This window comes from Apus apus, chromosome 1 (genome assembly GCF_020740795.1).
Source record: "Apus apus isolate bApuApu2 chromosome 1, bApuApu2.pri.cur, whole genome shotgun sequence".
NCBI lineage: Eukaryota > Metazoa > Chordata > Aves > Apodiformes > Apodidae > Apus > Apus apus.
The window spans coordinates 156,584,049-156,599,968 of record NC_067282.1 but is presented as its reverse complement, the minus strand read 5'-3'; the positions used below and the strand labels follow the sequence as shown (position 1 = coordinate 156,599,968).

The 15,920-nt window shown below is 41.9% G+C and overlaps 1 protein-coding gene across 2 annotated transcripts in view; it reads left to right on the top strand.

The window, feature by feature from the left end:
• The first annotated feature begins 3,386 nt into the window (after positions 1-3,386).
• The window catches only part of SLC17A8 (solute carrier family 17 member 8), a 29,582-nt gene continuing 17,048 nt past the window's right edge, over positions 3,387-15,920 (top strand). For both annotated transcript variants that reach the window (XM_051625273.1, XM_051625284.1), the window contains exons 1-3: positions 3,387-3,577; positions 10,743-10,995; positions 13,988-14,106. In XM_051625273.1, the coding sequence (XP_051481233.1) occupies positions 3,477-3,577; positions 10,743-10,995; positions 13,988-14,106 (473 nt within the window). In that variant the 5' untranslated portion in view covers positions 3,387-3,476. The remainder of the gene's footprint in view (positions 3,578-10,742; positions 10,996-13,987; positions 14,107-15,920) is intronic.

The following is a 15,920-nucleotide window of genomic DNA, read 5'->3' as shown; positions in this document are numbered from 1 at the left end:
TGACAGCTGGGCCCATCAGGGCTACCATACTAGGTCTTTTTCAGGAAGAAAAGAGATTTCCTGAGCTGGCACTCAAAAATGTGTAGTGGGATTAGTCACATAAGGACTACCATGGCCTCATCCAGCTCATCCTTGTTGGGAGTTAGGTGGTGCCCGTGTGGATGGAGCCCCAGCCGGAGCGGGGCACTGAAAGCTGCTGTGAAACTGCAGCAGCCTTTTGGAGTCTGGCTTTCTACTGCCCTGTGAACCTGGGGAGGAGGAAGCAGAGAACCAGCACTGCTGCCTCTAGCAGCCTCCCTGCAGAGAAGTGAGAGTAGAAACACCCTTCAGGCCTTGGGGAAAGGGTCAGTGAATTTCAAAGGGGCCACCACTGCAGCATCAAAGAGCTGCAGGAGGTGGAAGGACTATGAAATAAGGGAAGGGTGAAATCTGCTGTGAAAAATGGACAATTCTGCTAGTGGTGAGGTAGGCAATATCGCTAATACAAGCCCCTCCATCCGTGAGGGGAACGTACCCTGCCAGGTGCTAGTCAGATGTATCTCTAAGGAACCTGCTTGAAGCATTCCCAAATGCACAAAGGATGAACTTCTGTGCTAAATGCAATTACAGAATGTGTGGATAAGTGAACAAAACACTAAAACTGGAGCTTAGCTCCTTTCTTGTGTCTGCTCTGTGCTCTCTAACTGAAGCAGGACCAGGAAAAAGGGTAAACTAAAAACTTCTGTTCCACAGTTGTCAGGAGATACTGCTTATGACCAGCACTTTCCAGCCTGAGCCCCCATCTTTTGAGGCAAATTCCTTACACTGGAACTTGTACCACTTCCGGTTTGGAGCTGGATTCTTAACATGGTTTCAGCTGCCCTCAGAGTATTCAGGAAACTACCCCAAATGTTAGCAAATACACATTTGCTTAAATGGAAGGCAATTTCATTATATTCTTCTGCATTATATATGCACCCCTGCAAACATACGCACCTCTGATGTTTGGTAGTTAGGCAGCTAGTGCTCTTATGTGTACCCTCTGAAAATTTGAGAGCTTGCCCTAATGTGTTCATATGACTGTGTTGGGCCTGTGTGCTTTTTTCCCGGAGGATGACCTTGCTATTCTGGGTGTCAGTATGTCCTAGTGAGCCAGGCTGCACCATGGCCGGGGGTCTGGAGTGAGAAACCAGGAGGAATTGCCTCCACTTGCTCAGCTGTGGAAATGGCCTGATTCAAGCCTGAGTGGTGTGAGGAGGTGGATGTGCAGCTGCTCCCAGGGCAGCAAGACATGCTGCAGGGAGGGTTAACAAGGCAGCCCTGGAGCTGGCAGTGAGATCAGCTGCCCTTCAACCCAGCTAGACAGAATTAACACCCAGAGGAGCCCTGCAACGGGTAGGTAGCGCTGGGAGCTGGCTGCACTTAATGCCCGCTGTGGGAGGACTCTGCTAGCACAAACATGTGAGTGAGCTCTGCTGTGCCTTAAGTTTTCCAACACCACTCTGCAGAATATGAATTATTCAAAGAGAGAAAGAAATTGTAACCAGTTCTGCAACAAAAGAGACTCCAGCCAAGCAAAACTTAGCTTCCAAGTTGTCCGCTCTCTGCTCTCCTCTCTCCTTCCTCATCTTTATACTAGGAGTAAAGGACAGTGCAGGCTGCTTGCCTGCCTCACCTAACAATAAGGAAATGTTTTTTTCCAATATTCCCTTCTTTGTAGTGGAGCTGGGACAATCCAGATATTTGGTATATGTATTGTGGAGACATCTCAAACCCAGAGGCTGGTGGCCCATGGAAGGAGCCAGAGGAGAAATGAAGGGGTGGATAATTCTTGCCCTGCTTTGGCCCAGATTTACATCCCACTCAATCCTACTTATTCAATTCAAACACCCACATGAGGAGTCTGTAAGTGGTCAAAGGCAGCTGAAAACAGCTCTGCTCTGGTTTGTTTCTCTGGAGCAAACACTTTCTCAATTTTTTAATTTTTTTTTTTCCCCCTGTCTCTCTGCAGAGTCTGGGTAGACCTGGTTCTGCAGTTAGGGGGAAAAGAGTAGCCCCTGTGCTGGAAGGATAACAAGTGCAGGGCAGGGGAGAGGGACCAGAGCCACAGCAGCTTGCTCAGGGGCACTAGGCAGCCAGTGGCAGAGCAGGAGATGGGTTCATGGGTAGGCAGCTGTCCACCTGTCCCACCTGCCCTCCTCAGGGCTCTTCACAGCCGGAGGCTTCCAGGGAAAAACATTTCCTCTTGTGCTGCTGGCCTGAAAAAGCACTGACAGTCTCTTACTTTAACTTTCCTTGGGACAGCAAGGGGAACACAGGGCTTACCATTTTTCTTTCAACCTTGAAGGTTTCTACCTTCACCTCACCCAGGGAATAGGAAAGGCCTGACAGGAACCCAAAACCAACAAGAAATGGGGCCTATTTTTTGTCTTTCTTGTTGTCCATTGCCCAAACTCAGTAACTGGGGCCTTGCTGAAAGCAGAATTTCTTCATTTGCTTCCAGCCAAACTGCAGGCTTAACGACTTTACTGTTAGGCTGTATTTCCACAAGTATTTTCATTAAGTACTTTCTGCCAAACTAGGAAAAGTGTGTTGTCATTATGAGGTCACATTGAGTTGGATGGGCTCACCTCTTTCAGCCACTTTGTGTTTCAAAAACACAGTGCATTTAATTTACAGCTGGTCTTTCATTGCTTATTCAAACAGCATTGCACCAAGACACCTCTGTGTCTGTTTGCCTAAAGGCCAGGGAACATAAATAATAAATGACCAGTCTGGAGAAGGTGGCTCTGGGTTCAAACTAGCAGGTGCATTGGGGTGCTGGGGGCTCATCTGGCTGGGGGGTACATAGTGAATGGGAACCAAAGCTTGCAATAATTCCCCCATGCAGAAATGGCTCGTAAATGTTTAATAAACTTCTTGCCTTTGCCATAGATGAAGTCTTATTAATGAACTGGAGTGGCTTGAGGACAGGTATTGTGTCTGTTACTATAGCACCACCTTGCACAGGATCTGGCTGTGAAGAGGCAGGGGAGGGAGAGAGAGGGAGGGAGAAAAGGAGGGAGGCACTGAGAATGAGCCCCAGCCAGCCAGCCTGAGGTTCTTCCCTGGTGCAGGCAGCAGCAGCCTCCTGCCCGGGGACACCAGCCCTCAGCAGCACCTCCAGCTTGCCAGCTGCAGCCTGCAGACCAGCTGCCCCCGTCCAGGTACCCGACCCTGCGCAGATGCACGGCGGAGCTGCTGCAACTGCACCGCTGAGTCCCTGAGTGCTTCCCGGGGGGTTCAGTCCAGAGCTCTTTTCTGACTTTGGAAGATTTGTTCTGATCATTTCTTTAATTTATTTATTTATTCATTTCTTCAATGATCCTTTCTTGAGCAACTGGTTGTTACTGCAGAGGTCACTGAAGGGACCAGCGGAGGCTCCCAAGTCTGGCATTGGGAAATATGACAGCAGAAGTGCATGCTTGCTAACATAAGGGATTTCTGAAGAAGACAGAATGCCTTTCAAAGGGTTCCATTCCCTGAAGGAAAGATTTTTTAACCCAGGAAAGGAAGAGGTGAAGAACACCATTAGTGACTCACTGGGGAATCTCAGAAGGTAAAACCCAACATAAAATTCCCAAACAGGTCCATTCATTCCATTTATTAAAGAGAAAGGAAGTATAGGGAAATGTATACACGTAGGACAGAATTTAGACTTGCAAAAGTAATATTTGAGTTCAGATAATGTGAGACACATTGCTGCAAGACAGAATATGTAAAAGTAGCACTGTTGCAAGAATGTATGACTATTGATAACAGAATATTTATAGTAAACACAAAGATGAAAATAAGTAATAAAATAATGTTCTAACATCACAAAGAATATGAAAAAGTGTTTTAATTAAAAAACTTTTAAATAGTTAAATGTGAATTAATTCTATGGTTTAGCTTGCATGAGAAATACTGATGGTTTGATGGGAATTAACAATCCCAAATTATGCCACTCTTTAAATTAGATTTAATGTTCCTAAATTACAGAGACTTTTTGGAAATCTTATTCTGAATCAGTTAGAGAACATGTATTAAGTAGAGATATGCATGTGTGTTTATTGAGACTAACAAATTAGAAAGAGAAAAAGGAGAAACAGCTGTTTGCTAGCAAAGAAAAAAAATATTTAAGAATTTTATCTTAATCTGATAGTTTGTGAAGCAACGAATACAAGGGCTTTGTATTTTTCAATAACTAAAAATGCAATGTAACAAATGACCAGTTTCATAAAGAGAAAGAGATTTTGCATTTAAATGGAAGATTTTTTTTCTGTTAGGAATGACCACTGACATTTATTTGTGTAATCAATAGATGAGACCCATAGGGTTCAGTGACATTTCTTTCATGCTTGGTGTTAAGTGTTTTAAATCTTTGTATGGACCAGATGAACATTTTAACTGAATATATTTTTAGTGATTGAATTATATTTGCTTTCATATCCATCCCCTTACCTTGTTTTGGGAATGATATTTTGAATTGAGGTACAGTTCTTGTCACATCTGAACATGCCTTTGATCACAAGAAAATGTATAACAGTTTGCATGTATTGCACTACAGCGTGTATGTGTGAGAAAATAAGCATTTACACTTTTAAAGAAGTTACTAATATGCCTTGGTAGACTGCGAGTTACACTATTTCTACACCATATGGAGAGAGTATCTGGGTTCTGCATAGCTCAACTTTTCTTCATGTCAGATGCAGTCTGACATTTTGTTGTTTTTATGTTAATGACACTCTATAGTATTTTCAGTATTTTCCATTTTTCTTTTTCTGATCTAAAACATCAGGTTATGTCATTTATTCAATCATACATTCTCTTTGCTGTGGGCTGCACTGGCCGGTTCAACCAAATACATGTCAGGTTTGTATTTAATGAGCACTGGGTTTGCTATGTGGAAATGGTATGCAAACTTTAAATTATCCAGATTACTCTCCTCTTGTAGCCATGTATCTGCTGGTTCCTACACAGTTGATAGTACTGGCATCCAACTTACACAACATTGCTACTGAATCAAACCAAACCAAATATTAGTTGAGGTACAAGAGAGTTTGCTGCACTCAGTTATTTTCTGTTTTAAAAATATATATACCCCGTGTCTTTCTCAGATGTACTGGCCAGTGGAGGAAATACAAACAATATTTCTTTTTAATTATGTCTGCAATCAGATCTAAGTAAGAATTGCTGCGAGTTGAGTGGTCTTTTAGGAAATAAGTCATGTTAAAGGTTTCTATAAGGAAGGAAACATGCACATATTCAACTTGAGCTTAATTCCCTACAGCTTAGCCTACAAAGGGGAGCACACACTTCTGGTTTTACATGATGGTACACAGGCATATGTACCAGCTGCATCCTCGACCTTACTCTTCATCCACTCCAATTTGCTTGAATATGGTGTAAATCCACAAAGAATTTTGCTTCTTGTCGTACTTGACAGATGATTAATTATGTTAATGCTCGTTCTTGATTAGGTCTCTGAGGGTGATTTCACTGGGTGCCATGTGTTGATGTGGGATCAAAACTGGCAAAGTGGGTAGAAAAATACTTTCTAGCTTTGACAAATATGACAAGTTTCTGCCTTCCTACCACTTTTCCTCTGTCTTGCAAACAATAGAGACCAGGGACAGACAAGACCAGCTGCCAGACACCAGTTGCTCCCCAGATAAGTTCAAATGCTAAAACACAAGCAGCATAAGGTGACTTACTGCCTCCTCACAGGTGTGTAGAAACCTCAAATTATATTGTGGGTGCTGCAAAACAAGAGACTGCCCACTGGAGGCTACTTTTGTGTAGCTGGAAACTGGAAGGGATGTGAGTGGGACTGAACTGGAGAGACCCCAAAAGGGGTCCTTCCTTTAGGCTGCTGCCAGTGGTTTCATTTGTGAGGTCTTAGAATATGTTTTAGAAAGTGTATCAGATGTTTTGTACAATTTTTTTTAATGCAAAATTTGGTTTGTTCTTGATTAGTTAAATACAGTGGAGCATTATTATTATTATTAATAACAACAACAACAACAACAATAATAATAGTAATAATAGAGAATTCAAGGCTTGGGTGAATGGATATCAGAGCTGGAGCTCTGCAAGTCTTACAGATTTGCCAGAAAATGAAACTTTTCCTGCAGGAAGCATGCACAAACACTTTGGAGCTTCTGTGAACTTATTGTAGAGTAAATTAATTATTGTAGAAAAATTAATGAACTCATGTAGCATCTCAGGCTCTGCCTGCTCTGAGAATTTCAGGAGTCTTGGAACAGCTAATGGCAGTTGTGGGCTTACTGTTGAAGTGAGAAGTGATTACGTGGGTTTACAACTCAATAATGTCACTGTTAATGTGGAAGTCATATGAGCTGTGTCACACAGCTGCTCACTGTAGTCTGAGCCCTACCAGGAACAGTTCTGGCTACTGCAGATGTCTGTTCATGAGTTAGACAGCCTAAACTGCTAAAAACTGCAGCTTGAAGCTGGGCAATACCCTTGCCTTGACCAGGGCTCCTCCACCTGTGCTGGATCATATCCTAAGTCTTCTCAAGTTTTTCCTTTGAGCACAAGTACAGACAATTTAGTGCACTGCAGCCCACACAGCACTGTGAGCACGACATGGGGTGTCCAGACTCAGCTGGTTTGTGAGTCGTGAGAGGGCCCTTGTACAAAGGTGTTAGTGTAGCACAAATGGTGCAATACAATGTGCTGCAGCACCCACAGGGCATCTCTTCAATGCAGGGAAGCTGGGCTGAAGAGAGACTGCAAGGGTGCCCTGCAGCCTGGGAGTGCAGCAGTGGTGAGATGCAGTCCCATGGTGCATATGGTTGAAACATGCCACGAGTTCCATGCAAATACCATGCAGAAACCAGATGGAGAGACTTAAGAGGGATTGCCTGTCTATACTTGGATTTTGTAGCAATGCATCAGTTGCAGGGTTTAGTGTGGCAAATTATCACCTGGGCATATCCCCCAAGAGTAAATGAGGTTTCAGAAGATTGTATCTGCTTTTGGATAAATAATATTTTGTTAGAGTCACTATGTAGGTTTCTGAAGTTATGCCAGGATCATAAATAATTGTACCATGTGATGGCTGGTGCTGGATTTGTAGATGTGAGATTTGAACGTTGTGTATGATTCTGCTGCAGCTGCCTGTGAAAAACTGTAGTCTCTGCTAGAAGTCAAGTATTAACGTTTGCCCATTATTGCAGAATCTATGTGTTTTTAATCAAATGAAATGGTATTATGCTAGTCCACCTACTTTATAATTTGAAGAAATAACTAATTCCTATGCTTAAATCCTATAAATACAGACTGCTGTATGCGTATATGTTCTTGGGATTTTATTTTCTACTGGTAGGAATTTTTAAAATTTTTTTCATTCTTCCAAAATTCTGTGTATGCCAGAGTGAAGTCATTCAATAACAAAGAGAAATTTTGCATATAGTTATTATGACATTTGGTCACAGAACATGGATGCAGATACCTTCAAATAGCTTACCTCTTCTTCCTTGCCAAGTGTTGTGTGTTTGTTACAGAAAGGAAAAAGACTGATGTATGGAGTGAGCATTTCCCGCGCAGCAAAATAATCTCCTAGGTTAGTCAGATAACTAGAGCCCTGGGTCTGAAGCAGTTTTCTTCTGAATCATTGGTGTATAACAAGTGAAAACCTTCAGCAGTGCCACCAAAATATATGAATCAACTGGAAGACATACTTAGCATATTTTCATGGAGTTGCCATACCTTCATTATATACCTGTTCAATAAAATAAAGCCAAAAAGCTAGGTCTAACACTGGCTTTGTGAAGGTCTGCACTGCTAATGCTTCATTCCAGCTCCGTTTTTTGACTGCTATTGCAAAATAGTCTTAAAGACAAATCTGCTACAGAATGGTCAACATTAAGTTTTAGGAGTGTGAAAAATACTGTGTGAATTTGGGGTCATGGGTCAGCCCTCAGCCTGCTCTTAGTAATGTGTAGTTGAATACAATAGCAAAACAATTTCTCCACAGAGTCTATGCTGACCCACACTGCTACTCCTGGGTCACCACATTTAACAGTGGATTTGGAGAAAAAGGAAGTTTTCATGCCTATGTGAATTGACAGCCAGCTGAAAATGTCCAGATCAGAACAGATGTTTTGGCTTTGCTTGATGTGTCTAATCTTTGCCCAAAACAATGCACCAATTAAAGTCCAGTGTCTCTCTTATAAACAGAGAGCCTGGCAAAGGTATAAAAATTTGAGGAATTGTGCTTTGATTTAATTCAATCAGTATCTTCGATTATGTTAGAGGAAGACAATTAAATTACTTCTTTTTGTTTGTTAATAACCCTTTTGAGATTACAACAGTTCTAAAAATAATTATTCAATTGTCTTTTCACTTCCTGAGGTGTTTTTTTTTTTTTGGTACTTTATTCAGTTTATACTTACCTGTATTAGCACACAGACCATGGAATTTATGGTGTCTTCTTTTTAAAGTGACTGACTGCATTACTCTCGGTACTCTAATTTCACTAACAAATGCTGTTTCCCTGCCAGTGAATCATAAGATCTCAATCACCTTCAATAACACCACAGTAATATCACATTTCCTGCCTTACCTTGCTTTAAAGCAAAGTCTTCCCTCCAGCCTGACAATAAGCTAATGATCTAACTTCGCAGTTGCACTGCTTTGAGCAAGGGGTTAAATTAAATCAGCCCCAGTTTTCCCTTCTGGCCCAAACCACTCTGATCCTAGCGTTTCTTGGAAGTGTGAGCTGCTGGGCTGTACCATGCCTTTTTTCTTGTTCTGAAGAATAAGGCTGACGTATTGTTTTGATGATACAGTGTAAAAAGAATAACGTAGTAAATGATGTATTGGTTAGCCTGGAGCTGTAAAGCCTAGAAATGCTGAGAATTTAAAGCGAATTTTCATATTGGAAAGTGAAATCTCATATGGCACCCTGAAAGCCATACTTACCACCTGTATGTGCAAAACCTTTAGTGTAGAGTGCTCTCTTTTGGATTATGGCTAATACATGACATTTGCAGCAACTGGAGGAAGCTCTCATTAAACCAACACTACTCTGTGAAAAAAGCCGACCAGCTACTCTGAAGGCTGGCTGGGTGTAGCACATCCATATATGCTCTGGCAATGTTTCTTTATAGCCGAGGTTCATATGAAAAACTGAAATACATTAGATTTCAAACAGATTCAGGCAGAGGTGTGAAAGATGGAAATGAGTTATTAGAAAATAGGGAATAAATTTATCATCATATAGGGCAAGCTGGGCTTGCTTTAGATTAAGTAATTGTTCATATTTTCACTGTACTGAGAGAGTAGCTCCATGGCAGACACAAAAAGAGCTGGGTGCTGGCTCACTGTTCAGAGCAATGCCAAAACTGAAAGGCTTCAGAATGAAACTGCTGATTGAGGCCTCCCTTTAGGAAACAGTTAACCTTAAGCTTGTGGGTAGTGGGCTAGTCATGTATTACAGGTAACCATGTGCTGAAGTGTTTCAGCATGTCAGAAGACCCATTTTCTACATTTAAAACAAATGCAGGAGAGGTTAATGTTAGGAAAGGAAGTATTTTACTTCAGTCCAGAGGTGCATGTTCTGTTATTTCTGACCTTGTCTGTTCTACCCAAGACGTTCCCTGGTCCTACAGCATGGGATATGAATATTTCCAATCAGACTGGGAAACCAAACTAATTTTGAATTGCACTATCATGCAATTCCAGCTAACACAAAAGTCCTGTTTTGAATCTCTCAGTTGGGTGGGTTGTAAGAAAAGGGAAGGCTGGATATGCAAAACTGGAGGAGTTGTCCTCCTGTGTTAGTAGCTGGTGGGTAATCTCTCACAGGATGAAATGGCTGGGTCCCATTTGCTGCTATCCTGAGTAATCTGCATCCCTGGATTCTTCCTTCCCTGTTCCTCCCAATGGCACTGCAGTTCAAACACCAAATTTGATCCCAGGCAAGGCCCTCTCAGTCTCTGCTGCTGAGCAGTGGTGGATCGACAGCCCAGAAAGTCCCTCTCTTCCTTCAGGTCTCATTTAATATTAAGTATTTCACACAAAGGGCAACACATTCAACAATAGGAGTTGTGAGGATACACTTTGCAATGACCTAAGTCTTTGTGGTGAGAGGATGTTTCATAGAAGAGACGATATGTGGCTTCAAATCCCTTCAGGCAGAAGAAATCTGGACCTGGCTCTTTTACATCCTAAATAGGTGCTTTTGACACCAGAGCCGCTTCTCTTCAGTATAGCTCTGATTTTTGTTTCAAGGGTGAAAATAAATACACAGAGAGTTTTGGGCTAAGCAAAACCATGCTTTGTGCTGCATTGGCCCTTTTCTTGAAACCTACTGCCAGTTCTGCTTAGTGAATCTAATTAGAAATTATGATTAATTTCTTCATATGTATATTTTCCTAACAATCAGCTGAATGTATCACAACAGAGCTCAATGGAGCTCATATAATTATGCTCATGAATAGCCTGTGAACGTTTTTTCCAGCTAGCTGCCCATCTAGGTGGCTTGGATTTGCAAACTTCAGAGGTCGTTCATGAAAAGGCACAGGCTCTTCTAACCTTCCACAGCCTGCCCAGCACTAGCCCCTCACCCCACCAAGAGACAAAGTGCCTTGTGAGGAGGTGATTTAGCAGCGGACCAGAGCACTGAACTGCCCATCTACTAATTTCGGTAAAATTTACTGAGGCAGTAAAGCGTTTTTTGTTTTGTTTTGTTTTGTCTTTCTTCACCTGTTTAGGAAAATCGATGGCACCAACGTGGAGGAGGACCACATTGAGCTGACAGAAGAGGGGCGGCCGGTGCAGGCGAGCACCCGCCAGCCGGCAGCCTGCGACTGCTACTGCTGCGGGCTGCCCAAGCGCTACATCATCGCCATCATGAGCGGGCTGGGGTTCTGCATCTCCTTCGGAATTAGGTGCAACCTGGGTGTTGCCATCGTGGAAATGGTGAACAATAACACTGTTTATGTTAACGGGAAGCCAGAGCTGCAGGTGAGAAACCACCTTCTTTTCACTGTTCTGAGCAGACCCTGTTGCAAAATTGTTGAAGTGACACATATCAAAGTACTGTATCTATATAGGTCACAAATGGAGGCAGGGAGACATGGGAGTCTGGATTCACATAGATCCATAGGTGTATTATTCCTATTTGGGTCTCTAAATCCCATTACAAATCTGTAAGATGTGATGATTTGCAATGTCATACAAGACGTAAAGAGCAGAAATGAGAACTCAATTGGCTGGCATGTCTATCAGTTCCCTGATCTTTCAGTTGTAGACAGATTTTGAGGCAGTGGCAGAAGCTTTTACTCTTTATTATCTCTCAGGGAAGCATGCTCTGATTCCGCTACAGATTAATTGTTGTATGATGCTCTGCACTTACTCTTTTCAGATCAGTAGCTGACTTTCAAGACTTTAAAGTTGTCACTGGCAATATGGTGACAGATTATTACAGACTGTTGACAGTGTGGACTTCTGTCCAGAAGTATTCAGAGCTAGCGGCCAAACGCTTTTCAAATTTGGAGTAGATGGCATGTGATTCACAGCAGATGTCTATAAACCTTTAACAAAGCACCCGAAGAGCAGTGGGTTCAATGCATACCTTAGTTTCCCCAGTCCTGCCTTGGCACATAATTATGATATCACCTATGGACATTTATATCCTTTATGGATTTTATGAAGTTGAACTTCATTAACATTTGCTCTACTTGTTGACTTTTTTTTTTAATATATATTTTTATTTTTGTCCTAAAAAATTATTCACAGGAATATTGACTCTTACCTGATGATTCTCTGTGGCTGAGGTCTGGGAGGAAAGCTGCTACACGACAAAATATCAAGGGCTCCCCCTGGATATTTCCCATGGATATCCTTTGTTAGCACATTCCTTAAAACAAAACACTTCTCCTAGAGAGGCATATACCTTCTGTCATATTTATAGAGATGAATGAAAAGCTGTGCAATTATTAATCAGCTTTTCTCCCAAATATTTTAACTTTTGGTAAAGAAAATTGGAGAAAATGTCTACAGCAAAATTCCCAGTTAAAAATATGATACTGATCTGCAAAGACCAGACCCCATGTTTATGATTCTAGGGCTGCAGATTAAATATATCTCCCCTTCCCACATAATGTCATGTTCAGTCCCTCAGTGTTTTTCTCTCCCCTTTCTAGCTATCAAGCAGAGTGTTTCTAAGCAGTCAATAAACCTCAGAAAGATTTACTAAAGTGAAGGGACAGTTTCTTTGTTCTTCCTAATCTGCAATCTCTTACCACCAGCTCCTGCTGCTTTAACTTGCTGCTGAATTTGTATTTATTCAGCCTAATTCCTGATCCCTGTGGTCCTGCTATGACTTCTTGGTTCTATGCTTCACCCTGGGGCAAGACAAAAGATGTGCCTGCAAAAGTTGTGAGGCTCAGAATAGGTAGTTTGAGAAAATTTGGACAAACCCATCTCCTGAATGTCAAATTATTCTGTTTGGGCATGAGCACCTCCTGATACAGGAACTTTTTCCATGTCTCATAGTATTTCTGTCTTCAGACATTAACATTACCTAGAAACTAAGATGAAATCTCTAGTAGAAAACTAGGTGTTTAAAACAGCAATGTAACTAAGCACAGGAAAGTAGATGTCTTGCAGAAGGTATACTGATGTTTACTCAGTAAACATACCTGACTAATTAACGCCATCTTTCTCCCTGCAGGTCAAATGAGCTATTTTGTACTTTGCTTGTTTAGAAACAAAGAAATCAACCTACTAAGGAAAACCTATTCTTTTTACACACATAAATTAATATAGAAAACAGAAATGTTAAAGTTTATCACTCAGTTTTCACTTTTCTGTAGCATTTTAATGACATTTTAAATTCAGAGTCTAAAAGGCACCTGTGCTGCATTCTCATATGATGCTTGGTCACCTTTCCTTACTGTGTGATTAGCATAAAAAGGATCATGAAGAGCAACGTTGCAGTTTCTCTTTGCTTCAAAAAGGCTCTTTTGAACTGAGGATTCAAGGAGTAAAAGTTGACACTGACCATATTTTAGTTTGATTCTACTGACCCAGGCCCTGTCTGACCTCTCAGAATGGAGGGAAGGAGGGGCACCTTGGGTCTATCACCCTTTTCTTCATTTCCTCTATTTTTCGCCTGGGGCTTCGGCTATCCCTCCTGTGAACAAGGTTTATCAAACAGTCTCATCAGAGAACAAGAATGTCCTTGTCCAGAAAGAGCCTTAAGAAGACAAAAAGTGCCTGGTATCCAGGGATGAGATTTATGGTGAAAATATTTCTCTTGGCAGCAGGCATTTTTGGCTACAAATAATCGATGACCAGCCTGTGGGTGGCCTTCCGAATGCAAATCCAGACCTACACCTGGTATCACTTTCAATAAAAGAGAGAGTATTCAGCTTTCTAGTGTTACCTAGTTTTATTTCCAGACTGCTTTGTCTACAGGTGTTACACCCCCTGACTCCTCCTCCCATTCTCTGCTCCCACACCACTTAATGCAGATGGTGGACAGTCAGGGTTTGGCCCTGACAAGGAGAACCATGGATAATACATGGATAGTAGCAGCCTGACCAGGAAGCTGATCAACCCAAAGGACCTGAGCTACCTTGATAATAACGGGAAAATGAATATGATCATTAAAAGGCATTAGGTCCTTTTTTTAACACTGAGCTTGTTTCAGGACTAAGCAGCCAGGGGTGGAGCAGTGACAAGTGGCAAAGATGAAGGCCCAGTGTTAGCTCCTTTCTCACTGAAACATCTCCCCTCTCCTTTCCACCTGACTGAAAGCTCAGAACAAAACCAATGATCTCACATGTGAATTTGACATTGCTTTGCCTTAGTTGGTAGGATTCAAGCTCAGCAACGCTGGCATACAGAGACTACCTTGATTTGGAGAATGAGTGACTCATGACTTCCAAATAGTGGTTATCATGCAACGAGTATACTTAATCTTACAACGTTTTTTCTGTTTCCTTTACAGAAAGCACAGTTCAACTGGGATCCAGAGACAGTGGGGCTCATTCACGGCTCTTTTTTCTGGGGTTACATTGTGACACAAATCCCAGGAGGGTTCATCTCAAATAAATTGGCTGCTAACAGGTAAGAAAATGAAAATCAAAGGAATAAAGCTTTACAGCCTGATGACTGTTTTACACTGTTTAAATGATGATTACAAATATACTGAATTGATGTGTATCAGGAATACACATCTGAAACTGAACTTGTAGTATTTATGTATATAACCAAAAATGGGCTAAATTTCCATTAGGAGTCTGTTGCTGTCTCTCCAAGTTTAGCTTGTTCATCTCAAATATTAGTACATTTCTTGTTCTCCAAACAATAAGGCTTTCTGGAGAGTGTTAGGAAAATCACACTTAATACTTCAAACAATGATTGTAGCATATGTCTTTCAGAAGTTGTCTTAGTGCTTTTTCGTTCAACTTAACATAAAAAAAAAATTAAAATAATTACTCTTCTCTTTTTAAAAATTCCCTTTGGACTGAAGCTGGAAGTGTAGGCATTACAGAGCTATTAATGCTCTGATGACCCAAATCTATCCTCATGCACACAGATAGCCTCACCATGGCTGGTTACAGTACTGCTGTCTGTAATTAGGATTGCTATAAGTTCTAATAGAACGTCATGATTTCTGTTTGGTGAACTCTGAGCACCTATATAGATTTCTTCTATGCTCATTGTGTTGTAGGCTGACCCCATAGAATTGCCCAGAAAGTCAGTCCCAACTCTCCTCTCTCCATAACCAAAAGTTACTCAAAGTTCAGTTTGCACTGCTTCTTCAGCACTGGCAGCATCCTCATTTCTTTGTTCCTCTACCACACAAAAATGCCTAAGCAAAGTATTTTTCCATCTACTGAATAAGGCAAGTAAATTAGCTAAGCTTAGTAATTTCTCCAAGCTTTTCTAGTCTTGCCACCATCTTTTGCAGCAAAAGGTCCACAAAAGACAGATGTGCACACTGGTGGCTGTATAATTCAGTGTAGTATTACTTTGGCTTTTTTTCCTTAATTTTCTTGCAAACCATAAAATCATCATAGAATCGTAGAATCATAGAATCATAGGGGTTGGAAGGGACCTCGAAAGATCACCTAGTCCAACCCCCCTGCCAGAGCAGGGTCACCTAGAGTACATCACACAGGAAGGTGTCCAGGCGGGTTTTGAATGTCTCCAGAGAAGGAGACTCCACAACCTCTCTGGGCAGCCTGTTCCAGTGCTCTGTCACTCTCACAGTAAAAAAAATTTTTCTGATATTCACCTTAAACCTCCTATGCTCCAATTTGTATCCATTACTCCTTGTCCTATCACTGGTCATCACTGAAAAAAGCTTAACTCCATTTTCTTGACACTCACCCTTTACGTATTTGTAAACATTGATGAGGTCACCCCTCAGTCTCCTTTTCTCCAAACTAAAGAGACCCAGCTCCCTCAGCCTTTCCTCATAAGGGAGATGTTCCACTCCCTTAATCATCTTTGTGGCTCTGCACTGGACTCTTTCAAGCAGATCCCTGTCCTTCTTGAACTGAGGGGCCCAGAACTGGACACAATACTCCAGATGCAGCCTCACCAATGCACAATAGAGGGGGAGGAGAACCTCTCTTGACCTACTAACCACACCCTTTCTAATACACCCCAGGATGCCATTGGCCTTCTTAGCCACAAGGGCACATTGCTGGCTCATGGTCATCCTCCTGTCTACCAGGACCCCCAGATCCCTTTCACCTACACTGCTCTCCAGCAGGTCAGCCCCCAACCTGTACTGGTGCATGACATTTTTCTTCCCCAGATGCAAGACTCTACACTTGCCCTTGTTAAACTTCATCAGGTTTTTCCCCGCCCAAGTCTCCAGCCTAAGTCTCTCTGAATGGCAGCACAGCCTTCTGGTGTGTCAGCCACTC